General features: G+C 44.4%; 1 protein-coding gene across 14 annotated transcripts in view; it reads right to left on the bottom strand.

Moving 5' to 3' along the window:
• Nucleotides 1–26,734, bottom strand: part of STX3 (syntaxin 3) — a 58,598-nt gene that overhangs the window by 14,558 nt on the left and 17,306 nt on the right. For 13 of the 14 annotated variants that reach the window (XM_058438734.1, XM_058438735.1, XM_058438736.1 and 10 more), the window contains exons 3-6: nt 17,642–17,725; nt 4,192–4,291; nt 2,383–2,457; nt 742–809 (exon numbers count right to left, since the gene is read on the bottom strand). In XM_058438734.1, the coding sequence (XP_058294717.1) occupies nt 742–809; nt 2,383–2,457; nt 4,192–4,291; nt 17,642–17,725 (327 nt within the window). Of the gene's footprint in view, nt 1–741; nt 810–2,382; nt 2,458–2,878; nt 3,224–4,191; nt 4,292–17,641; nt 17,726–26,734 lie in introns of those variants that run through there. The other variant, XM_058438744.1, reaches the window with a different exon arrangement.

Genomic DNA, 26,734 nt, shown 5'->3' with positions numbered 1-26,734 from the left:
ACTGCTAGAATGTGACACTACGTTATCTACTAAAAATTATGTGTCCACTATCCCACAGCAAACTTTTTTCTTCAGAAAGCCTATTGTCTTCATGTCTGCCCCTTACGTCCACCCCCCACCACTACCAACCACTGCTGCCAACACACACACATGCGTGCCTCACTCCTGCCCCTGTGCCTCTGAGAGAGGGGAAACTACTTCCTAAGCCTGCTCATGTTGGCACTCTGGCCCAGCCTCCTCTGGCTATCCCCAATTCTTCCTGAGATCTTTTGATGCTCAGAGCACCATGCATGTGTCTTCTTATCCCGTCCTCCTGCTAGGTCTTAGGTAATAGCTTTCCATGCCACTTCAATGGCATGCCAGTTCTTTAAGGACAAGGATCATATCTTTGATGACCCCTAAAGTGCCTAGCTCCAAACTGGACAACCAATGACTAACAATTGTTAGAAGACATTAATTTCCTCTCCTATAAAACAAGGAGGCATACTAAATCCTAAGCTGTGCTCTAGGAAGCCTGAAGAAGCTCTTCAGGGGCCTCCTTAGAGAAGGAGAGTACAAGAGAGGGGCCAAAAGGGCTGGACTCTGGCCCGGACCCCTATTTCAACCTGGAGAGTTCTCCTTTACCAGGTCTTCAAATTGATTTCAAATAAGGATTGTATTAAAAAAAAAAAATCCCTTCACAGTTAAGGGAAAATAATAAGAGATTGGACTAGATAATCGTGAGACCAGGAAAAGTCTTACCTGGGATTTCCGAATCCGAAGGTCTGCTGAGGACCTGACCTCATCTTCTTCAATATGCTTCTCCATGCCTAAAGAGGAGAGGAAGGTTATACTTGCAACCTATCTCCGCCTCCAAGAAGCATGCTATCCAGTGAAACTTTCTCACTCATTCCCACACATCCAGCCCATGGAGATGTAACAGGTAGGTGTCACCTCAAAAGGTCAGCTCCCAGGTGAGCCACAGGACATGCATTCTGCAGCCTTTACGATGACCAGGTTTTGGCATAACAGTTAACAGCATAGGTTCTGGTCACCCTGAGACTTAGGCTTGAATCCTTGCCCTGGCACTTACTGGGTGTGACTTTGAAAAAGCCACTTAACCTCTCTTAATGTACCTGTTCTCTCGTCTGTAAAACAGAATAACTAACAGTCCCTCCCTCACAATACTAATGTGAAGATTAAATGAGAAGACACATAAAGTGCCTAGCACAATGGCAGGTGCACTGTCACTGTTATTACTGGAATCTGCTACTAATGACTCCTCCAGTTAAAATAGTTATTGCAATATACTTGGGGGAAAGAAATGGTAAATTGAGCTGAGCAATAATGCTTTCTCTTCTGATCAATAGCATGCATGCACCAAATACACTGGGCAAGAATGCAGGCTCTAGCAACAGAACTAAGTAAACCTTCTAGGCTCTGGAAGAACTCAATCTATGACAGTAGCTTCATTGAACTATACTCTCCCAAATGGGGGGAGTGAGGGTATGGGAAGGTGGTATGCCTAGCCCACCAAGAAATATCTGTAGACTGAATGATATCTCTTGCATTTATATATCTCTAAAATCACTATTCAAATGTATGTAGGTGGCCAGGCATTGTGGCTCAAACTTGCAATCCCAGCGATTTGGGAGGCCCAGGCAGGTGGATCACTTGAGGCCAGAAGTTCGAGACCAGCCTGGCCAACATGGCGAAACCTCGTCTCTACTAAAAATACAAAAACTAGCCGAGCATGGTGGTGCATGCCTGTAATCCCAACCACTTGGGAGGCTGAGGGATGAGAATCACTTGAACCTAAGAAGCAGAGATTGCAGTGAGCCGAAATTGAGCCACTGCCTTCTGGCCTGGGCAACAGAGCAAGACTCTGTCTTAAAAAAAAAAAAAAAAGTATGTAGTTGCCAGGGAAATAAGACCAATAAGGGAAAAGTTGATGGGCCAGGTGCGTCCCAGTTACTCAGGAGGCTGAGGCAGGAGAATCACTTGAACCCAGGAGGTAGAGGTAGCAATAAGCCGAGATCGTGCCACTGCACTCCATCCTGGGGGACAGAGTGAGACACTGTCTCAAAAAAAAAAAAAAAAAGAAAAGTTGAAAGACGAAGTTAAAGGACCAAGTCACACAACTACTCAGCAGCTGAAAGCACATTTTAATTCTCATCTCCTAGCTTCAATTCTGGACTCTTTCCAGTACAGTCAGGATTTAAGAAAAGGTAAATTTCTCGGGCTGCAATGGATCGTTGTGGGGACAGAGCCCAAACCACAAGCAAAGATGGACCAAGTGGTGTCACTTCCATCAAGAGGAGTTTCAGTTCGGAAAGCTGGACCCTAGGGGAGCTGAGATAGATGGTGGTGGGGACTGGCTTGTTTTCTTTGTTCCCTTCTTACTCTTCAGTTTGTTCCGGACGTTGTTGGCCCTTTTCTTAATCTCAGTCGTGAGCTGCTCTAGGTCATCCTTGGTTTCTGGGTAAACAAAGGCAGGCAGAATCCGTTAGAAAGGAGAGGACTGATTCCTTTGTGAGCTATAGCAATCATCATCGGAGGAGGGGAGCTTCCTCAGGCATCCACTGCCAGAATGGTATTTATCCCAACGCACTCCCCAGAATCTGTCATTAGAATCACAGAGTGCTTATTTTTTTAAAGGCATTTTCCAGGCACCCCATCTCAGTCTACAGTATAAAAACACCCAGGGTTGGAACCGCAAAATCAGCCCTTTCAACCCTCCTAAGTAATCCTGCAGCACATAAAACTGTGAGAACTCTGCTTTTAGAGGAAAGAGCCTACCATGGGGGCTTCGGTTGAGAAGGTTCTAGGGAGCTTATGGGGAAAAGAGATTTCAACCAAGGCTAATCAACTTAAAATGAGGCAAATATTTATGACATACCTACTACACACATCCTAGGTTGTATGGAGCAAACTAAGTATTGGCTATAACCATTCATTCAAAAGCCATCCTTCAGGCCCTACTACAACTTTGGAACAGAGCTAGAAACTATGGAATCAGAAAGAAGATCTAGATTTTTCCTGCAAGGTGTTTACAGTCTAGTGGGAGACAAGGGAGAAATAAATCAGCAGCTCTTATATGCAGCGTGGAGTAAGGTATGAGTTCTGGTCAAGGTGTGCACAGCCTGGAGGGATCTGGAAAAGCTTCTAAAGACGGAGATGAGCAGGACTGAGTCTCAAAGCCTGCGAGTTGGCCAGGTGGAGAAAGAGACTACGAGCAGGAATCCTACGAGAAGAAACAGTAAGTAAAGGGTATGAGTGAACAGGAAATGTCTGGGGAACCAGACAGAGTTGCTCTGGCTGAAGCATGGGAAGCAGGAGGAGGATGGCAGGAGACGGGCTGGCTGGGAAGACAGGAATGTGATCAAGACAATGCCCATATGCTCTGCTAAAGTGTTCCCACTTCAGTCTTTAAGTAATAGGGCCCATGGGAAAAATGAAAGAGTGGAATGACAGTGTCAGGCTTGTTCCCTGTTCCTAAGGAACTGAAAATATAGCCCTAAACCACCCATGTCCAAACCGTGGAACGCACGGATTTTTTTGCTTATCCGTGGTGGCTGATATCAGGAAAATTATGTGCAAACCTTTCTTTTAGCTCATCAGCTATCATTAGTATTAGTGTATTTTATGTATGGCCCAAGACAATTCTTCTTCCATTGTGGCCCAGGGAAGCCAAAAGGTTGGACACCCGTGCAAACAATTAGGGGAGAAAAAGCGTTTGCCTAGGTGGTGGTAACAAACAGTTTAGGGATAGAAGGAATTTCTATGAACTTGAACCATTTTGGAACACCTCATGGAAAGAAAAAATGGACTTGATCTGGTAGGATTCAGAAAGAGGGCTAGGAAAAGCATTTCTGGCTGGGGAAATAGCATACGCAGAGGCTCAGAGGAGGGACAGGGCACAGGGTATGTAAGTAGCAGTGGGAATCGTCGCTAGTCAGGAAGAGGGACTAGCTGGGAAACAGGGAAAGTCTCGCTAAATGGTTGGAGTGGGACTATGAAGAGAAAACCTTGACTGTGGCCAGGCAGTAGGAGCTCAGGTAAGGTAAAGGGGAGGGAAATGAGATAATATGTACACTAGTGCCCTGTAACTTGTACACTTCCCTACTGCTCATGAAGGGCAAGAAAACAAGGCTGGCTCAGCCCCAAGGAAAGGGGGATTGTTGGGTGACTCAGTTCTAAGTAAACACTCACTTGGCTCTGGAATCGGTGCAGAGAGAATGATACTGTAGAGTTTCTTAGCCTCCTCTACATGTTCTGAGATCTTGTCAATGTTAAGCCGAGTTTCCTCAATCTATAATCAGAAAGACAATAACCTTCATCATCAAAGAGGAAGTACAGGTCCATGGTTGAGATAAATGCTTGGCAGAGCTGCTGGTGAAAGCTGCCCATCTTCTGGGTTTGTGGAAGAAGATAATGACTTAAAGTCCTCAGCTGCCCAGTGAGTACCCTTTCCATGGTCAGATAAAGTCATCTCAACAGAACAATTGTTAAAAATCCGTACTTGTTGCTCCCTGAGAGTAATACATTCGCCCACTTCGGATGGACGGATTCAGGCCAAAGTCAAGAAGAGCTAAGAAAAACCATGAAGAATGATCAGAGGGGGAGAATCGGCAGAACTTAGCAGGCAGAGCCTTAAAGCCCAAAAAGTGAGAACAGAAAAGAGTGAGAATGAAGGAGATGGGAAAAAGGAAGGAAGGAAAAGAAAGAAGTGAAAGGAAAAGAACAAACCTAGAGAGTGAAAAACACAGAATGAGAGGAAGAAAAAGACAGAAACAGATAGGCCGGGTGCGGTGGCTCACACCTGTAATCCCAGCACTTTGGGAGGCCGAGGCGGACGGATCATGAGGTCAGGAGATCAAGCCAATCATGGCCAACACGGTGAAACCCCGTCTCTACTAAAAAATACAAAAAAAAAAAAAATTAGCCAGGCATGATGGCAGGCGCCTGTAGTCCCAGCTACTCGGGAGGCTGAGGCAGGAGAATGGCATGAACCCGGGAGGTGGAGCTTGCAGTGAGCCGAGTTCGTGCCACTGCACTCCAGCCTGGGCGACAGAGCGAGACTCTGTCTCAAAAAAAAAAAAAAAGGCCGGGCACGGTGGCTCACGCTTGTAATCCCAGCACTTTGGGAGGCCGAGGCGAGTGGATCACGAGGTTAGGAGATCGAGACCATGGTGAAACCCCGTCTCTACTAAAAATACAAAAAAAAAAAATTAGCTGGGTGTGGTGGCGGGCGCCTGTAGTCCCAGCTACTCGGAGAGGCTGAGGCAGGAGAATGGCGTGAACCCAGGAGGCGGAGCTTGTAGTGAGCTGAGATCGCGCCACTGCACTCCAGCCTGGGCGACAGAGCGAGACTCCGTCTCAAAAAAAAAAAAAAAAACAGAAACAGATAAAGAAGACAAGGAGAGAAAAAAAGAGATACTAGGCAATGAAGGTCTCAGGAGACAGCCCAAGCTTCTCTAGGACATATGTTCTTGTACTAACTGATTTCCACAGACAATCAGGACCCAGTAGCTCGAGCCACAGCCCATTTCTGCATATTTCTAAGGTTCCTGATTGTACAAGGCTGTGGGTATCATAAAATATTTCCAGCAGCACTTCATTCCCAGGTAGAACGCCACTGCCAGACATTCCTGCATGAGCTTTGACTGCAGCCTCAGCTCCCCCTTCATAGGTGCCTGTGCCACTGGTACCACAGCCCTGCTGCAGTGGAAGCCTATGTACAGGGAGCAGGGCAGGAAGGAGAGACTTCAACACCTGCAGGGTCTATCCGCTTCACTCTCAAAGTGAAGGGCACATCAACATTGCAACAATTAACAAACAGAAATATTGTAAAATGTCATACAGTAGGATCCTAACATCTGAGATGCAACAAAAATAAAACTCAATGCATATGCAGCTTCCAGTAACCCTCTTTTCCCATGGATACTTCACCTTTTTCAAAACCTGATTATAGCTCTTCATATTCAACAGAAAATAGGAAAGGCCAGGCACAACGGCTCACACCTGTAATCCCAGCACTTTGAAAGGCCGAGGCAGGCAGATTACTTGAGCCCAGGAGTTCAAGATCAGCCTGGGTAACATGGCAAAACTCCATCGCTACAAAAAATACAAAAAGCAGCCAGGCATTGTGGCATGCCCCTACAGTCCCAGCTACTCAGGGGGCTAAAACGGAGGATCCCTTGAGCCTGGGAGGTTGAGGCCACAGTGAGCCATTATCGTGCCACTGCATTTCCTGCCTGAGCAACAGAGTGAGACTCTGTCTCAAAAAAAAAAAAAGAGAAAAGAAAAAAGAAAGAAAATAGGAGAAATTATACTTGAGCTCTCTAGTCCTCAAATCAGTACTTTTGCCACTGGAGCACAGGATTTTCCCCTCTATAAATATATTGGCTTAGATGTGCCAGAGTTTGAGAGTAGAGTTGCTTGCTGAAAGATGTAGAATAAAATTACAATGTAATAATATCATGGGAATATACATGTAAATATACATACAGGTAACTACTCAAATATTTGTGAAGCATTTTAAGAGTTTGCAAAACAACCTGTAAGATTGGACCAGTACCATTATTCAAATGAGGAAACAAGTTTAAAGAAATTATAGGTCACATAGCTGGTGGTAGAGACAGCATGCAAACAGTGCCCTCCACACTCCAAGTGGGATGCTTTTTTCCATTAGATTGAAGAGTTAATTTTTTTAATTATCTGTACTGTTTAGCAGCACTCCAGCCCTACCCAGCTATAAAAAGGGCCTCTTACAACCTATGAATACTCACTGATACGGTTTGGCTCTGTGTCCCCACCCAAATCTCATCTTGTAGCTCCCATAATCCCCATGTGTTGTGGGAGGGACCCAGTGGGAGACAATTGAATCATGGGAGTGGGTCTTTCCTGTGCTGTTCTAGTGATAGTAAGTCTCATAAGATCTGATGGTTTTAAAAACAGGAGTTTCCCTGCACAAGCTCTCTTTTTGCCTGCTGCCATCCATGTAAGACGTGACTTGTTCCTCCTTGACCTCTGCTGTGACTGTGAGGCTTTCCTAGCCACATGGAACTGAAAGTCCATTAAGCCTCTTTCTTTTGTAAATTGCCCAGTCTCAAGGATGTGTTTATCAGCACCATGAAAACAAACTAATACACTCACAGACTCTAGGGGTGTGACCACTTCAGAATCTACTGGCCCCTCTTAGAACTCATGTCATTGCATCACACCATGTTTCCAGTTCCACCACATGACTGTCTTGCCAAAGCAATTACACTGTTTTACAGGATTGAGGGGGGAAGAAAGGCTTTCTAGAAGAAAACACAATAAACATTTTTAAATGAGTTTATCAAATTTTAACAAGCCATGAAGGACTTAGATTTTGCATGTTCAACAGATTGGTTGTCACAGAAATTCTCTCATCTGGAAAATTATTTTATAAACTGAAGAGTATCCTGACCCAAAATTTAGTCAATGGTAGAAACACAGGAAGAGATAGAAGTTCCTAGGATGAGAATGGCAGACCTCAGGCTCAGTGTCACTACAGGCATTTGGAGACTGGATGGCTGATGCTCACCCTGCCCTATGCACAGGAGAACTGGTCCTGGGTGCTCTGTCCGCAACCTGCCTATGGGACTTCCCAGGCCCAAGGAGCACTCCATTCCACCCCACCCATCCTCCACCCACTGTAGCTGGTCTCTTTCCTCTGACTGCATCAACCTCTCTATTTGGAGGCATTTCAGGGAATCTGATTTCACAGCAATTTAAGTCAGTTCACCAAATAATCACAGGACCTTTTTGGGACCTCAGGATGGCAACTGGCCAACCATAGAGCTTTCTTTTTTTGAACTTCGTAGCTTTGCTTTTTCTTAGAAGTACTGGTTTTCCTCAAAGGTGACTTTCTGAGTATTTAATGGTGTGAAATGGCAGCTATATGTGGTTTCCTTTTGTGCATTTGCCACATAATCAAAAAATCATGAGGCAGTTGCAGGGAAGGGGTATAGGAAACTGAGAAGTGCCCAATCTAAAAGTTTAAGGGCTATTGCATGTGTTTGTCTGGGGTTAAGTATACTGACATCTAAAATTACTCTGCATAGTCATATATTTAAGAACTAAAATTGACTAAACATATTCTTGTATCAGAAATGATGCTATGCACTTCACAATACTTCTATGAGGCTATCATCATCTCCTCTTTATACATATAAGAATATCGAGTCTCAAAGAAGTAGAGAAATTTACTCCAGGTTATACTGCAGAAAGAGACAAAACCGAGGTTTGAACTCAGGAATACTAAATCCTGTCTCCTGAACCAGGTACACGCCTAAGGAAGGCTCCTATACCTTCTCTCCCAAGTTCATGCATATTCAGCCCACATCAGGTTAATGCACATGTTCAATCCACTGTTTTGGGAGAATGGATCAGTTGCCTTTCACAGAGATCATGATCCCTATTTCTCTGTCTTCTCACCACTGCTCCCTATAGAAAGCTTTTTACAAAATGAGCCCTCAAGAAGTACTGTTGACCAAGGAAACCAATCTAAAAGTTTTTTTTTTAATAAATCACCACGTAAAATTTACAGCTAATATATTCCCAGTGCCTTCTCATTGCACATTGTTTATTAAATTTTTTTTTTTTTTTTTTTTTTTTTTTGAGACAAAGCCTTGCTCTGTTGCCCAGGCTGGAGTGCAGTGGCATGATCTTGGCTCACTGCAACCTCCACCTTCCGGGTTCAAGCAATTCTCCTGCCTCAGCCTCCCAAGTAGCTGGAATTACAGGCACCCGACACCATACCAACCTTCTTTTTTTTTTTTTTTTTTTTTTTGTATTTTTAGTAGAGACAAGGTTTCACCATGTTGGCCAGGCTGGTCTCGAACTCCTGAGCTCAAGTGATCCACCCACCTCAGCCTCCCAAAGTGCTAGGATTACAGGTATGAGCCACCAGGCCCAGCCTAAAATGTACTTTTCAATGCTTTGTTAGTAATATGGGAATCTAGATAATATAGGATTTAAGGAATTAAGATCAAACAGACCAGGTTCCAGTTTCTGCTCTATCTCTCTTAGCAGATTTATGACCTTGAACGCACCCCGTAAGTGTCCCTAAGCACCAGTTCTCTCATCTGTGAAATGAGAATTATCACAATTCCCACTTTAGAGTTTTTGTGAATATTAAATTAGACAATGCATGTCAAATGTTTAACATAAAATACATGTTCAATAAATGTTAGGTGATGACAATGATAAACACAAAAATGCCAGCAATTACTGCACATTTATCATATGCCAGGTACTATGCAGTGCATTGACAGGCATATCTCATTTAATCCTCATAGCAATCCTGTAAAAAAGTCTTAATAAAACAGTCTGACCTCATCAGTAGCCACCCAAGGAAATCTAAAGTCAACACCCAAGTCAATCACTCTGCATGTTGGGCGTGGCCAAATATAATTACTATATTATACTAATAACTATAATCTAACTAAAAGGAAGGAGTTATTTTCGAGATATGGATGGCCTCTTCCTTCTGGACCTAATTAGCCAGTGGAATCTAATTAAACAAGGAAAAGCACAGAAAGTACTAGTTTGTGGAACTGGCAGGTTGCATGGGGTAAGATGGAAGGCAAAGCAAAAAAGCTCTGTTTATTCTCCCTAAGAATTAGTCTCTGCCTCTCCTAAACTCCCAGGTACCTTGTACCTCTAGTTGAGCATTAATTGCTGCATATTTACGTATTGAAAACTTATTCTGAGGTGACAAGAGTAATGTGACTTTAACTGTCAAATGATCCCTCCTTTTCACAATTTATATACCTTTACTTCCCCCAAAAATGACAGAATCCCAAACAGTCTTCATATTAGAGCTGCTCAGTCAAGTCCTCTTTAATTTGTTTGCTTCTTTGCTTTAGAAAACAAATGTTGATGAAAAGCGAGGGAAAAGGCCACCTCAGTCAACCAAGCAATGGAAGTCAAGTCCCAAAAGCATTTTATCAAGACCAGGACTAGTGTTTTAATTCTCCTTTTATGAATGAAAATAAAAGAATGAACTCAGAATTATACTGACCAATGAAAACAAGTATTCTGAGACAATAATCTCAAGTAAATTAAGTGTGTTGGGGCTTTGCATCACTCAAAATTTAGTCAGGAAAGTGAAAACCTATCTAGTTATTTTAATCAAAGTAATATAATAAAGGGATTGTTTATGCAGGGATGGAAGCGTCAAGAAGCCAAACAGAAGTTTGCTGGGGCACTCTGAAAATTAGCAACAGCAGGTCAGAGGGAAAGAGAAGGAAGACAAGGTTGCCAGAGCCTAAAGCCAGAGCTGTCTGATGGGGGCCAGACCATGGTGGAGGTGACCAGCAAAACTGGGACCATGGAGGCAGGGTCTATTGAGAAAGAGCTGAGGCCATGAAGAAGGCATGTCTGAGGTGGAGAGAGAAGGGAGGAAAACCATGGCCTCTTCCCTCCTCCTTGAGTCTTCTGCTAGTACCTCACTGTCTTAATCTGTTCAGGTTCCTGTAAGAAAAATACCATAGCCTAGGTGGCTTAAACACAGGATATATGTCTCACAGTACTGGCAGCTAGGAAGTCCACTGGCAGATCTGATGTCTGAGGAGGACCCTCTTCCTGGCTTGTAGACAGCTGCCTTCTTCCTGTATCTTCACATGGCTGAGAGAGAGATCATCTTTCTCCCGTCTCTTTTTATAAGGGTACTAATTCGCCCTCGTGACCTAATTACCTCCCAAAAGCCCTACCTCCAAATACCATCACATTGGAGATTAGACTCCAGCATATGAATTTTGAGGGGACACAAACATTCAGTCCATAACACTCTCCTTAGTCAAATATACCAAAAACAATTGACAGGTGAACCTGGGAAATGTAGTTCCCTGTGATACAGAGAAGAGCAGAGGAAGGACAGCAGGGAATGGGCCTCAATGCAAATAGGCAAATGACTGGCAAGACTTCCTGCCTGCCCCATTGGAAAAGCCCAGAAATGCAGAATCTACCAGTTTGCTTGGTAGGTCATTGTCATCTAACATTCTACTTAAAGAATTAAAAAGTATTTAACCTGCTAGATTTAATGTGTGGATTTCCAAGTTGGATTCACTTTGAGGTTCTTAGTTCTAACAAAAATCAAGCCTACCTAGCAAATCCGTATGCTTCAAGACTGGTCACCTCATGTTCCTCCAGCCAGGTATTGCTCCACCCACCCCTCACCCCAGCCAGGCTCTGCTGCACTATGCCCACAATTTATCCACCCTAACTTCTCCCAGAACTGATTCAGACCCCCTCAAGCACTAGGACCACGTGTTGCTCAACTTAGACTACTTGATATTCATCACTGTCAAGCATGTGGGTCACTCAGTAGACATTTGTTGAATAAATAAATGAATATAAGTAACTGCAGGAGACAAGTATGCTTCTTATATCACTACAAATGGTCTGTTATACCACTACAAATGCATACTTGTTATGGACTGAATGTGCTCTCCCAAAATTAATATGTTGATGCCTAATCCCCAATGTGATGGTACTTGGAGGGAGATGGGACCTTTGGAAGGCATTTAGGTTGTAAGGGTGGAGCCCTCATGACTGTGTCTTGTACACTTATAAGCAGAGGCCAAAGAGCTAGCCTGCTCTTTCCACCATGTAAGGATACAGATACAGGAAGGTGGCAGTCCACAACCCAGAAGAGAGTCCTCACCAGAACCCAATCATGCTGGAATCCTGGTCTCAGACTTTCAGCCTCCAGAACTGTAGGAAACACATTCTTATTGTTTATAAGCCATTCAGTCTATGGTACTATCTCATAGCAGCCCAAACTAAGAGAGCATTCAAAAAAGTAAACTTTTGGCCAGCACAGTGGCTCACACCTATAATCCCAACACTTTGGGAGGCCAAGGCGGGTGGATCACCTGAGATCAGGAGTTCAAGACCAGCCTGACCAACGTGGTGAAACCCTGTCTCTACTAAAAATACAAAAATTAGCTGGACATTGTTGTGGATGCCTGTAATCCCAGCTACTTGGGAGGCTGAGGCAGGAAAATCACTTGAACCCAGGGAGGTGGAGGTTGCAGTGAGCCGAGATCACACCGTTGCATTCCAGCCTGGGCGACAAGAGTGAAACTCCATCTCAAAAAAAAAAAAAAAGGAAAAGAAAAGAAAGAAAACTTTCATCCTTATTAATAGAAGTTCCATGTTAGAAAGTGTTGCTGTGAAAAATTAAATGCTGGATAGCCAAGTTAAGCTGGTTTATTACAAGACTTCTTAGAGCTTTCAATAAGTTAATGTGCATTTTAAGTTTCCAAGAGAAGAAAGCAGTAGGAAGCATTTCTCAAACATATTTGATCACAGAAGGCTTTTTGCATCTCACACTGCCATCCGTGACAACGCATTTTGACTGACCCAACAAACAGCCATTCCCTGGCCCCTTCCCTTTCTTTCTTTTTAACAGAAGTCTGACTTTGTTTGGGTAGTGGCATTGCCAGCCCCAGAGGATGAATCATGATGTGTTTGATGGCAATCCTGGCAATCCTGTCCCTTTGCTGAGTACTCACTTTCCTGGTGTCCCTTCCAGCTAAGGAGGCCCACACCATGTGACCCAGTGCTATCCAGGAGGCCATAAGGGAAGTCAGATGGGAGGATCTGGGCAGTTTTCCTCCCTGATGAAAGGATCTTTGGACTTTTCTAGCTGCACCCTTTCTTAATGCTTGTAATGCTGTCACAGGGTGATGCCAAATAGAGCTCTGACACTGGTGGTTTCAAAACACAGGCAGGTGGGACCTATGTACCACTCTCTTAATCTGGCAGGCTTGTGACTGCTTCAGTAATAGAGCCAAGCAGAAGTGATGTGCTATGTAACTTCTGTAGCTGGAACACTTGCCTTGCATCCCTGAGCTTCTATGTAACAAGTTCAATAGCCCTACGTGGGCCAGCTATGAGAAGCCCAAGCCACAGAAAGAAGCCAAGTGTAGGTGCTCTGATTGACAGTCTCTGCTGAGCTTTTCCCTTGAGCCACCCCAGTAAAGGCACCAGACAGTAAAATTTAAAAAGCCTCTACAAGATTCTAGCCTGCAGTTGTTCAAGTCTTCCCAATAAAAGCCCCAGAAATTGTAGAGCAGAGATAATCCAGACCCATTTTGCCCTGTTTGAATTCCTAATCCACAGAATCTGTCAGCAAAACAAAACAGTTGTTTTATACCACTAAATATTGGGGCTATACTGTGATATAACAATAGATAATCAGAACAGACTCTCTCTCTCACAATCCTAAGAGAAAAGCCAAGAGGATCACAGCGATGCTGACCTAGAACCCCAAGCTGACCTTTAAATGGCACCGTCCCTAACCCCAAACTTCTTCATATGCAAAATAATTACATATCTTTGTTGCTTAAGCCACAGTTAGTCAAAAGCATCCCTAAATGATAGGCTACACTGCTGCTCAGGATCACAGATTCAGGTCAAGGCTCCATCACCGGCTTGCTGATCTTTCCATTTCAGGTCTTTCGCACCCTCCACAAACTGCCATCAGAGTGAATTTTCTAAAACACACTCTGAGCCCATCACTTCCTTGTTTAAATCTTCAAAGGTTCCCCATCACTTTGCAGTGGTACACAGCTGCAGTAGGCAACGGAATTATCTGTAAGAACTTCCTAAAAATCCAAAAGTCTGAGCCATTCCAGTCCCTAAGAATCAGGTATGTGTATGTGCAAAAAAAAACTCCCCAGGTGATTCTGATGACGAATCTAGTTAAGAACCAGGGAAATCTTCCCTCACCTTCCTCACTCCAGGCAGAATTTAACGCCTCCTCTTCTGTGCTCCCATGGTACGTTACTGACACTTTTCTTATCATATAACAACGTTTTAAAAACTTCTATCACCCTTACCAGATAAGGAGACAACAGGGGGCGAGAATCCTGTCACACAGAACACTGGATCCCCAGCACCTAACATGCTATCTTGAAGACAGTAAGCACTCAAATACCTTGATGAATAGATAAACGAATACAGAACAATAAACCCCTAATGTTTCTGCCTCCAAAGGCAGGTCTGTTTCCTCTGAACATTACTTTCTGCCAACTGAGCAAACAGACCAAGAAAAATATAGACAACTGCAAATTAGACAAAAATGTGGCGTTTATCATTTACCACGCTCTGGCTTGATCAGCCAAAGTGGCCTGAAAACCCAAGGGCCAATCTTTTTCTCCAACGATCAAGAAGCTAGAGAAGATACAATGGAATCTGACAGTGCAAATCACATTCTGAAAACACCCTGGTCCTGTGACTTCATGTGCACCTTGCAAATGCCTCTATGACTAAGCTGTGATTCATGCTCTCAGCAAATAACCAAGGGTGACCTGCTGGAACCAGTCCAAACAGTAAGTTTTATCAAGAGTGCTTTCCCAACAAAGTGACTTAGCTATATAACCTGCAGGGTGTAGTGGGCATGCTCACCAGTCACATAGAGGGGGACAATCTCTCATTTCCCCAAATCTCTATTCTCTGAAACATAATTTATCCCAATTTCAAGAGTATGTCTATACCACATTCTATAAAATAAACTTTGTGGTCTACTTAATCACAAGTACATTGGGGGACAGAAGGGTGATGAGAACATATCTACTAGATGTCAGGCACTGTGCTAGGTGCACCCATACCCTTTCTCATCTTATATCCATAAAAACCAACAGGGAATATTCTCCTTTCAGAGAAAATTGTGGTTTAGAGTAGTTAACTTTTCCAAAATTGTACCACTGGTAATTGGCAGCGCTGAGATTCAGACCATGTTAGGTGGGGCCAGAGCCTACTTGATCCACTCCCTCTTACTTCTCCCCACTCCCCCAAGGCCTTATCCTCTCTGTGCTCTATCAGATCCAAGAAAAGAGGAAAGTAACGCTGCTGAACCCCATGCTAAGTACTTTCTGAGCAAAAGCTCCTTTAATCTCCACCAAATCTATGACATGAATATTTTTCTCCCCGTTTTACAGATAAAGCCACTGATACTTGGAACAGTTAAGGAATGTGACCAAGATCACAAAGTTAGCGGCAGATATGGAATTTAATTCAAAGATCATGTTCTTTCCACCCCCACATGCTGTCCCTCTTCTCCACTCTAAATATAAGTTTCATGGGGTTTTTCCCTAAATGACAGACACCCATATAACAAAGAGAAAGAAATAAGCAATGCAGCAGCCCTGAAGGTCTTGTTAAATCTTCAAAGGCCTCTTCAGAAGTAGCCATCACCCATCCAGTGCTTTTCTGCCTGACGATCCTTCCCAGATGTGTGATCTCATACGATCCTCATGGCATCCTTGAAAGGTAAGTACCAACACTCCCAATTTCCAGAGCAGGATGTTAAAGCTCAGAGAGGTTAAGCAACCTGACCAAGGTTACACTGCTACGAAACGCTTGAAAAGTGGACCCAAACCATGTTTTAGAGGCCAAAGCCCACCATCTTCCCACCTAACAAAGAGGGTCCTCTCGGGGACCCTCTGCCTGGCTCAGAAGAAAAAGGAGAACACAGGTATTGGAAAAGATTCCTTATCTTAGGGAAGAAGTTCTTTAATGTATCTGGTTCTCCAAGGCAGACTGAGACAAGCTAGAAAGACTTCAAACATCTCCTTAAGTCCAACCCCATCACAGAGTGAAAGGATATTGTCCTTCCACGATCCACAATTGGAGTAACACTGGACTCACAAAGCCTAAGTGTTGTTTCATCTCACTATGACTCTGATGGACCCGCCTGTGAGGAGGGTGGGGATCTGTGGAGAGTTTACAGCCAACTTCCCAATCAGGCCAGCATACACTCAAGTTTATTCTTAATTCCTGTTTACTACTCTAACAGATAAATGGGCACGAACTGTCAAGCCCCACTCCATTCCTTCCAGAAAAAAAAATGGAGGGTTACTTTTCCACATCCACAGTCTAGAGGATGGGAAGCATCACATTCTCTCTGCAAAAAGAGCATGATACTTCTTGTTTTCTTTCCAGGGGAAATTAAAAACCTAAGAAACCGTAGTATGGTGGCAGAAACTTCAACAATAGTGAGCTTTTTGTTTTTGTTTTTTGAAGTATCATTAATTAAGCACATATGCCAGATGCTACGCTGTGTTACAAACATTATTCCTCCTGGTTTTTTTGTTGTTGTTTGTTTTTGAGATGGAGTCTAGCTCTGTCACCCAGGCTGGAGTGCAGTGGCGCAATCTCGGCTCACTGCAACCTCCGCTTCCTGGGTTCAAGCGATTCTCCTGCCTCAGCCTCTCGAGTAGCTGGGATTACAGGTGCCCGCCACCACACCCAGCTAATATTTGTATTTTTAGTAGAGACAGGGTTTCACTGTGTTGGCCAGGCTGGTCTCGAACTCTTGACCTTGTGATCCGCCCGCCTTGGCCTCCCAAAGTGCTGGGATTACAAGCGTGAGCCACCGCGCCTGGCCTGTCCCTCTTAATCCTTATGCAACTCAATGGGGATTTTTGTTGTTTATTGTTTTTTTCTTTTCTTACCTAAACACTGGATAACCAGTGAATTTTTTTTTTTTTTTTTTTTTTTAGGGGACAAGGTCTCACTCTGTTGCCCAGGCTAGAATGCAGTGGCATGATCACAGCTCACTGCAGCCTCAAACTCCTAGGCTCAGGTGATCCTACCTATGGGAAATTGCATTATCAATCCTAATTTACAGGTAAGGAAGCCCAGACACAGATTGTTAAGGAATGTTCATGAAATCAACAGCTTCTCAGAAGCAGGGTTGAGATTTGGGCCCAAGTGTACCCAGCTCCAAAGCCAGTGTTTTCATCCATGATATACTACTGCCTCTACAAGCTTTCCTCTACCACCTACCTATCATAGCACCATCCCATCAAGGACTTTTAAGATCAGAGTACATGGATCTGTAGACATGAACCCATTTTTGCCCCTGTTGAACTTTTACAAAACTAAACTGGCAGCTTGGTTTCTCAGTTACCACTAGAATTCAGTCAGAGGGACTATAAATTTTTTTTTTTTTTTATGAGACGAAGTCTCACTCTGTCACCCAGGCTGGAGTGCAGTGGTGCGATCTCGACTCACTGCAATCTCCACCTCCCGGGTTCAAGTGATTCTTTTGCCTCAGCCTCCCAAGTAGCTGGGATTACAGGTGCGCCTGGCTAATTTTTGTATTTTTAGTAGAGGCAGGGTTTTGCCATGTTGGCCAGGTTGGTCTCGAACTCCTGACCTCAAGTGATCCACCTGCCTCAACCTCCCAAAGTGCTGGGCTTACAGGCGTGAGGCACCATGTCTGGCCCCAAAATTTTCAAAACTACACATTTGATGTATCTGAATCACAAGCCTAAAGATGCAATGTTTTATACTCATGGTTGTGATCCTATGGTTGATTCTGTATTTGTTATGTACTTTAAGCAAGAAAGGATATCATTAAAATGTTGTCATACAGTGTAAGACTTTAAAAGCATCCTTCAATTACACATAATTGACCCTCTGCTGACTTTCTTAAGATTTTTAAAAATCCAGATTCAAGTAAATATTGAAAATAATGTCATTTTAATTTCTTTGGCCATCCCACCCTAGTTACCCCATCCTCTGCTACCCTGAAAAATCTAAGGTTTTTTATTCTTACTAAGGAAACAGTGTTTCCTTATGTACATTTAGAAAAAAATACAGGAAGGTTGCCTACCTCAGAAAAGAACTCATCCATAAAAGCCGTGTTGTCGATAGCAATCTCAACCTCATCAGTATCATCATCCTGTGTCAGCTGCTTCTGCAAAAGGCAAGAGCAGAGTGAGACTAAAAACACAATAAATGGCTAACATTATTGAATGCTCATGAAGTACTAGGAACTATATTCAGCATTTTACACAAAATTTCCTTTAAAACTCATAACAGCTCTCTGATACATCAAACTCTGGTGTCTCAACATCTGAAATTAAATCCTGGGTCTACCAATTGCTGGGTTTTGTGTGTGTGTGTTTTCTTTCAGGGGGTGAGGGGGTGAGGAAGGGAGGAACTGGCAAGTTACCTATCTTGCTGTGCCTAGGTTTCCTTATCTGTTAAATGCTGATAACAACACTACCTGCTTCATAGGATTGTGTAAGGTATAAAAGAGATAATGAATATAGGATGCTTTTGCATGGTGCCTGGTACACTGTAAGTTCAACACATGCTAGGTTTTGTTGCTGTTGGTGGTGGTGGTAGTTACTGTAACTCACTACAGTTGAGGAACCTAAAACTTAGGGAGGTTAGGTAACTTGGCAAAAACCACACAGCTAAAACATGGCAACAGGTAAAATCGAACTTATCTTTTGGATCTGAACCCCAGGGTTGCTAAACCCTTCTCCACGCTGTTCAAACAGGTTCCAGACACAATTCCTACAAAGCATAAGCTTTCAATTTTCACATTAGGAGTAAAGATTTTCCTGTTTTCAGAAACCACCTATCACAAAGGAAACAATGCTATGTCACTCCCTGTCAGAAGCTCCTGTTTATAAGAAAGAGGAAGCTCTCCCCCGGCCCCTAGCCAACTCTGGGGACCCAAGCTTTCTCAATCTCATTCAACTTCCTCTGTAAAAATTCAGAAAATGGCCATCTAAAGGAAGTGATTCCATTCCCACCCAGCATAAGGGCCCGAGCTGTTTCTACATTCCTCTTCAATGTTCTTCCCAGACAGCTGCTGCACAGCACATTGCTGATTTCTAAGCACAGAGAACTGACTGTTGTGAAAGGTGGAGGTGAGGCAGGGGATAAACCCCCCATGCCTGCTTCTTCACAAGCTTCAGCAGCCTCTGACCCTCTAAGTCCAAGATACAGCACTCTCGAACACTCAGAACTCCATGGGCAATGAATGTCACCAGAAGCCTCTTTCCTTCACCCACTAGCATCCCCCTGAATCCACAGCAGAAGTTGTTACTCAGAAATCCTATGGCTATTTGGGATTCTCCAGCCATGTGGAGAGTCTCTTGATTGGCTCCCCCAGCATCTCATTCTCTGGCTGGTCTGCAACAATCAGCATCCCCAGCTTAATAGCCACATGCAAGGGAGTTGAATTTGAGGGCACTGCTACCACCTCCCCAATCATCTTCCCCAAACTCAGAACTGACCATGTCCCTCTGCCACATAACATCATCCAATGATAGCTCAGCTCCTAGAATTTAAGGGTCCAGTGCCTAACAGAGCACGTGGGGCCCTTTAAGATCCAGCTCCACCCATACTTCTCCTTCTATGATGCACACTCTAGACCAAGCAAGCACTTGGACACACCATTTCCTGGGCACACCATTCTTTTAGATCACTCTATCACACAGGGTGTCCTCCTGAAAGGCATTGGTCCAACTGACAAAAATTTCCTTAGCTCTTAAAACTCAGCTCGGACAACCTCTGTCTGTATGCCTGACCTGGGCATGGCTCCCGCATGCAAAAGTTAAAACCTCCCTAAGCTCCCACTGCACTTTGCACAAACTTTCAACACCAACCATCACAGCCCTTTACTCACCCCTTTACTCACCTGTCTTTCCCCACCGACTACAAACTCCTGGAGATTCTGTGGGCTGGGGGGTGGGGGGGTGTGGGGGCAGTGGGGGCAAGTTTATTCAGGAGGACTCACTCTGTTGCCCAGGCTGGAATGCAATGGCGCAATTACAGCTCACCCCACCTTCAACCTCCTAGGCCCAAGTGATCCTCCTACCTCAGCCTCCCAAATAGCTAGGACTGCAGGTATGCACCACTAGGCCCAGATAAATTTTTTATTGTTTTGTAGGGACGGGGGTCTCACTAAGTTCCCCAAGCTGATCTCAAAATCCTGGCCTCAAGTAATCCACCTGCCTCAGCTTCCCAACGTGCTGGGATTACAGCTGTGAGCCACTGCACCCAGCCGCAGTGGATACTTGTATGTGTGTCTGTGTCTGCTCGAAACACCTTCCTCTGTGGAGCAACCCCTCACGCCCCCCACATGATTTGGGGGAGTCGATCAACAGTGACCCAAGCTCCCTGAGGAATCTGAATTGTGAAAGGAGTCTGAAGTGAATGGGCCCGAGTCAGTCAATGGCTGCCCCCAGAGATGTCCATGAAATTCCCAGAGCTGCCCTCGTTCCCATGCTTCCCACCACACCTCTTGGCTTTGGGCAGGTTCTATAGATCTTCCCTAGTCTTCTTTCAATGAGTTGAACAGTATCCTCCTAATAGGTCTTTTTTAAGTTCATTTAGCCAGACTTGGGTTTTGTCACTTGCAATTAAAACTGAGCACTGTACTTGTCATTAATTTATTCCACATTTCCTGAGTGCTCATCCTGTACCAGGCATATAATAGAAATTTAACCAATTTTAGCTGAATAAATAACTAGCTTCCACAGAGACTAGCAGCCAGGATTCACCATCAGTTTCTAAAGTTTGAGACAAAATGTTCTCTTCATCAAGTATCATCAACTCTCTGGCCCCTCAGCAACCTCTAGAGAGTTGCAGCTCCCAAGAAGTTTGATGTAACCCGGTCTTCCTCTAGGAGAGTGAATCAATAAGCTTTTTGGGGAGTATCCTTTCTTCAGAGTCATCTAGAGAATGACTGAGGGGACAGACCTCAAGTATATCTGTATACATACATATACCCACACACACACACTCCCCACATACACACGCACCCTATATATACACACACTCAACACATACACCCGCCCACCCACACCCCACATACACACACCCTAGACATAAATACACACATACACACACCCTACACACGTACATTCCACACATACACCCCTACCCCTTCATATACCTTTCATACACATACAGCACACACACATACCCTTACACACATAACACACACCTACAAGCTCCCACACACCGACACCCATAACCCACACCCCACTACACACATACACCCACACTCCAACACACCCCCTCCAAACATACACCCACACACACCCACACACCCTCCCCCCACACACACAAACACATACATATATCCACACACACACGCGTATACACTACAAGACATCAATTCAGCCTTCAAACACATGTGTTAAGGAAATGGGAAGAGGCTACCATTATGGGATGGATTAAAGGAAGTTTCCAGAAGCTGGGAACAACTGTGACCTGGAGCACGGGAGGCAGACACCTATTACTGCATCATGACGTAAGTTCTCGAGACCCCTAGTATCCATACAGGGATTCCCCACATCCACAATGGCTACTTCTTGACTTTGAGCAGATCTAGCCAGGCAGCCTGGTCGCCTTCAGTGAGAATCTGTGAAATGGGCAAACAGAAACCTAGGTCCAAAACCTGCTGTTACCAATTACTGGCTGAGATGCCTCAGTCAAGTCCCAAACCTCTCTGAGTTTCTAACCCATAAGTAGTAATACCCCCACAGACCTTATGACCTTTATGAGGACTGAAAGCGATCAGATAGGGAAAGCACAATATAAGGCATACATCAGCGCCTAACCCCACTGCCCCGCTGAAAAGATGTGGGTCTACGTGAGCAGAATCCCCTTTGAGTCATCACTGTCCCTCCTCTCCTTCTCCTCCTCCTCCTCCTCCTCCTCCACCACCACCACCACCACCACCACAGGAAGTTCTCAAACTAAAGGCTAAGTCAGTAAGATCGGCTCCATGGCAACAGAATGGCCAGGGCTCTATATCACGGTCCATCACATGCTACTCACTGAACATTAAACAGATGGTTTAACCCCTCTGAGCCTCAAAAATATGGAATCAACCTAAGTATCCATCAATGGATGATTGGATAAAGAAATGTGTGGCCGGGCGCGGTGGCTCACGCCTGTAATCCCAGCACTTTGGGAGGCCGAGGCGGGCGGATCACGGGGTCAGGAGATCGAGACCATCCTGGCTAACACGGTGAACCCCCGTCTCTACCAAAAATACAAAAAATTAGCCGGATGTGGTGATGGGCGCCTGTAGTCCCAGCTACTTGGGAGGCTGAGGCAGGAGAATGGCGTGAACCTGGGAGGCAAAGCCTGCAGTGAGCCAAGATCGCGCCACTGCACTCCAGCCTGGGCGACAGCGAGACTCCCTCTTAAAAAAAAAAAAAAAAAAGAAATGTGTGTGTCCCTGTTTCCCAACACATGTGTGCAGGGGAGTAGATGACAAGAAATTACTTAATGGATACAATGTATACTATTTGGATGATGGATACACTAAAAGCCCAGACCTCACTACTATGTAATAGAGCCATGTAACAAAACCACACTGCTACCTCCCTGTAAAGTTACACACGTGTAACATATCTCTGAGCCTCAATTTCCTCATCTATAAAATAGGAATAATAGAGTATTTTTGGACTTTGCTTGAGTAGCAGACCCTGTACCATTACAACAGCCTCCTGCCCATACCCACCTCCATTATCTCTCTGGTCCAATCCCATTATGTCCCTGTTTCCCAATACATGATGGTTCCCTATTACTTACTGTGTAAAAGTCCTCAGCCTGTCTGTCATAACTCTTTGGAAGCTGACCGTATTTATGCGTTTAGCTATATTCCCACTATTCTCCCCCAGGCACCTTCTGCTCATCAACTTGATCTCCTTATGTCTTCTGCACACATCCCATTGCTTCCTGCTCCTGGGCTTTCTTAATACCATGCCCCCTTATTCCCAACCACCACCAATAGTCATATTAGAACTATGTCCCCTTATTCCCAACCACAACCAATATTCATATACTCCTCTGCTATCCAAATACAACTCTTAAGGCCCAGCTCAGGGCGCATTTCTCCCAGAAAACTTGCCCCACTTCATGTTTATCAAATAGTTTAATGAGTTGCAATCTCAACTTCAAGCTCAATTTTAACCAACTTGAAGTCAGGGATAGTATCTCATAAGTGTTACTAGTATCTCCTGGGCACCTGACACAAGGCTGGGCACATAGAAAGCTGAAGTTGATACCAACTGACTGAATCTGCCTGTCACATGCAATGTGACTGCATGCCTACCAGCACTGCCAAAATGTACTCTTTGGTTTTACTGCAACAGAGAGAATCCCTGCAAAATCCACCCCTTTTCCCTGCCTCCTTCTATAAAAAAATATATGCTATCTGCCAGGGATGCTGTGAGAATTCAATATGATAATATTTTAAAATTCCCTATGCAATGTAGAGCACACAGTAAGAACTCAGTAAAGCAACCATATATAAGATCTGGCCAAGTCAACTTCTCTATAGCTTTGACCTGGATATGAGTATCTTCAGATACAGGACTTTCAGAGCTGAATGCAATGTTAAAGATTTTACCATCAAATCCCCTCACTTAGAAAAGGGGAAACGTTGAGGTTGCATTCTGGGCCCCTGAACTCTTTTTACTTTCTGTCCAGAGAGGAGGTCTGGACAGAAACCAGGGGGAAACCAAGGCTCAAGATGAAATAATGAGTTACTGACACAGAAAGGAGTAGAACCCAGGTTTCTGGATTTCCATTTTCCCATGCAGAGTTTCTCCCACTGTAGCATGCCACTTCCAAAAATACAAAACAACAACAACAAAGTTTGGTCCAGATCAGAAAACTCAAGGAAGAGGCCATCATCGCATGTTATCTGGAGTCACATGAAACTGGAGCTACCAGCAGGCTTCCCTACAGAGCAAGCTCAACCAATCCCAGGGCAAGGGCTCCTGCCCTTCTGACACACATGTGCTCTCTTGCAGATCTAGAGGCATCAGAACCCAAGGACAAGGAAAACATACAATGCCCTTATCTTCAGCCCACATGACTGAGCTTAGCCAAGAAAAGAACTTCAGCATCTTTATCAAAGAATCAACATATGTGGTAATAGGAACATTACAGTACCTGCAATATCAGCCACAATAAAAAACATACAAGTGAACCACAAGCCCAGCCATCAACTTCCTCTCCTCCCCAACCTCTAGATGCCTCTCACCCCAGGAGATGAGAGATATCACCAATGACTTAGGCAACAATGAACTCCAACCTGGGATCTATCTCCCCCGACCCTACCCCTCAAGTGTGCACCCAAATCCAGAAAGGTCAGCCAGGGCTATGACCTCCTCTCTGGACAGAAAGTAGAAAGAGTTCAGGGGCCCAGAATGCAACCTCAAACAATTGAACTGCAATTCCTCTCTCTCAAGGCTCAGTGTCTTTGTCTCAACTGCCTTCTCTATCATTGTTAGTCTATCTGACCACAGCTTCCTCTCTTCATTAGCTCATATAATTTATAAAAATATATGCAACCTATAGAGCCCCTAGTAGGTGCTAGGTGGCCACAAGACACTAGCTGCTTTGTGTACACCACGTCAACGAATCCCATCTGCAGCATGTAGTTGAGAACGTGCAGGTCAGAGAAGGTGTAAGTTATTCAAGGTCTCCCAGCTACTGATTTGCTGAAACACAGCTCAAGCTTAAGTCATCTGTCCTAAGCCCTTCTTATCGCACTGCATGCTGCTCAGGGCAGCTTCTCACTGAGAGCAGCTGGGGCCCAGAAGCTAAGCAGCCCAACCCTGCAGAAAGCATCCTGGGCTGAGAGAGTGGAGCTGTGGCCCTTTGGGGACAACATTTGTTTCTATTAAGCCTTTCTCATCAATTAAGGAGGGGCTTGGCTTTCCAGTGCAGACCTGTGGAAACCCGGGAAACTTCACATGTGCCTCAGAAACCCCACTCAGGGTACTCAGGGAGGAGGAAGCCAATGGGGGGATGTAGCCGTCCTGAGCCTCACTCCCTCTTCAATCTGCAGAGCTTTACTTTTATCTGCTGTATACACTGGGATTCAATATAAGATTTCATTTTAAGAAAGAGTCCTACTGTTACAAAAGAAAGAAAAAAAGTTGGAAAATCACAGAAATAGATGAACAAGTGCTTTCTAAAAAGAAAGAGTTTGTCCCTCCTTTCCAAGTTAAAACACATCTGCAACGTAAGTTTAAATCATCAGTATCTCCTTAAGAATTTTTACAAATCAGAGCAGCAAGGCAGAATGAGACAAAGAAAAAGGAAGTCATCCCAGAGGAAGAGCACACTGTTCACCAGCTCTGAATCTCTTCCTGCCACAGGTGCCAGACCCCAGGCAGACAAAAGGGTCCCAGGACAAGGCAGAAAGCCCAGGAGCCCCCAGGAAAGTTTCTGGGTCAAAGAAATAATGGAAGGGAAAGGGTATATCTGGTCCTTAACTTCCCACAGTGGGACATTAAAGATTTGTGGGCCGGTGGGACAGCACCCCTCGTGGCACAACCAAGTGAGTACAAATTCTTGCAACTTCTCTTCTCCAAATTTAAACAATTATTTCTCTGGATACACAGATGCTTCTTTATAAATCCAGATTACCTCCCAATAAATTTAACTCAAAGAGACAATGACACACCTGGGTTTTTTTTTTGTTTGTTTGTTTGTTTTGAGACAGAGTCTTGCTCTATCTCCCAGGCTGGAGTACAGTGGTGCAATCTCGGCTCACTGCAGCCTCTGCCTCCTGTGTTCAAGTGATTCTCCTGCCTCAGCCTTCCAAACAGCTGGGATTACAGGCACACACCACCACACCCAGCTAATTTTTCTATTTTTAGTAGAGACGGGGTTTCACCATGTAGCTCAGGCTGGTCTTGGACTCCTGACCTCGGGTGATCCACCGGCCTTGGTCTCCCAACGTGCTGGGATTACAGGCATGAGCCACCACACCCAGCCTGACACCTGTTTTTTCTTGTCCTTGCTACCCACTTCTCCCAACTGCCTCCCTCCAAATGAGGGTCTGGGGATTCCTAAAGACAAATACCACCACTTACAAAGGTTACACAGACACACACATACACACACACACACACACACACACACACACACACACCCATGCACACACTGCCCAACATCTGGTTTCTCCAGTCCCTCTTCTTTAAAGAGCCAGAAATTCTGAGTGTAGGTTCTCAACCGGCACTCCATGCTCTGTTTCCTATGTGAAGAGTCAAATGACTCTTCTCCAGTGCCCAGTTCTCTCACTAAGCTGTGCTTTCTCTTCCAGTGAAACCCTCCCAGAGGGCACACTTCCCTTTTTCACTTAATTCCATCTTCCCCAACACACTCATCAGATGAAATCAAGAGGAAATCGACAGATAATGATATCCTAAGTGAGCCTCATGCTTTTACTTCGAAGAAAGCCCTAGCTGAACAACTTGAGGAAAGAATTAGCCCTATTTGAAAGACGAAGACACTGCAGAATAAATCCTATCAGTGAGCCCAAGGCCAGTGAGCCAGTGGACAACTGGACAAGAGCCAAGGTCCCTGAGGACCCCACTCCACTCAGTGTGCCCTAACAATAATAATAATAATAATAATAGATAATGTGTGGGTGTGTTGTTGCAGGCACTTTTGTGGTTTCAAATGTATTAATTCTCCCATCAACCTTCTGAGGGACAAATATTACTTTCCCCATTTCCAGGTAAGACAACTGCTTAATTAAATAATTCATCCAAAATGATTCAGCTAATAAATGACCTCATTAGGACTCACAGGCAAGTCTGTGGGAGCCCAGGGCTCCTGCTGTTCCCCACTACACGCACGTGAAGGCGCCCTCCCCACTCAGGCTCAGTGAACACGCTCTCGCTTATTTCAGGGGATACCGCAACATCCATAAAACTAAGTTGGATTAACCTATATGCATGAGTGAAAAAGATACCAGTTATATAATCCAACTCAGGCAGTCAGATGCATCTCTGTACCTCTACAGAGATATAGAGTTGAAAACCTGGCTCTACCATTTAATAGCTATATGGTCTTAAACAGATTACTTAACCTCTGTGCCTCAGTTTCTTCATTTGTGACATGACAAGAATAATCTGCTCATAGA

Source organism: Hylobates moloch, unplaced genomic scaffold (assembly GCF_009828535.3).
Source record: "Hylobates moloch isolate HMO894 unplaced genomic scaffold, HMol_V3 SCAFFOLD_5, whole genome shotgun sequence".
NCBI classification, from domain to species: domain Eukaryota; kingdom Metazoa; phylum Chordata; class Mammalia; order Primates; family Hylobatidae; genus Hylobates; species Hylobates moloch.
This window is presented reverse-complemented; position numbering and strand designations above follow the sequence as displayed.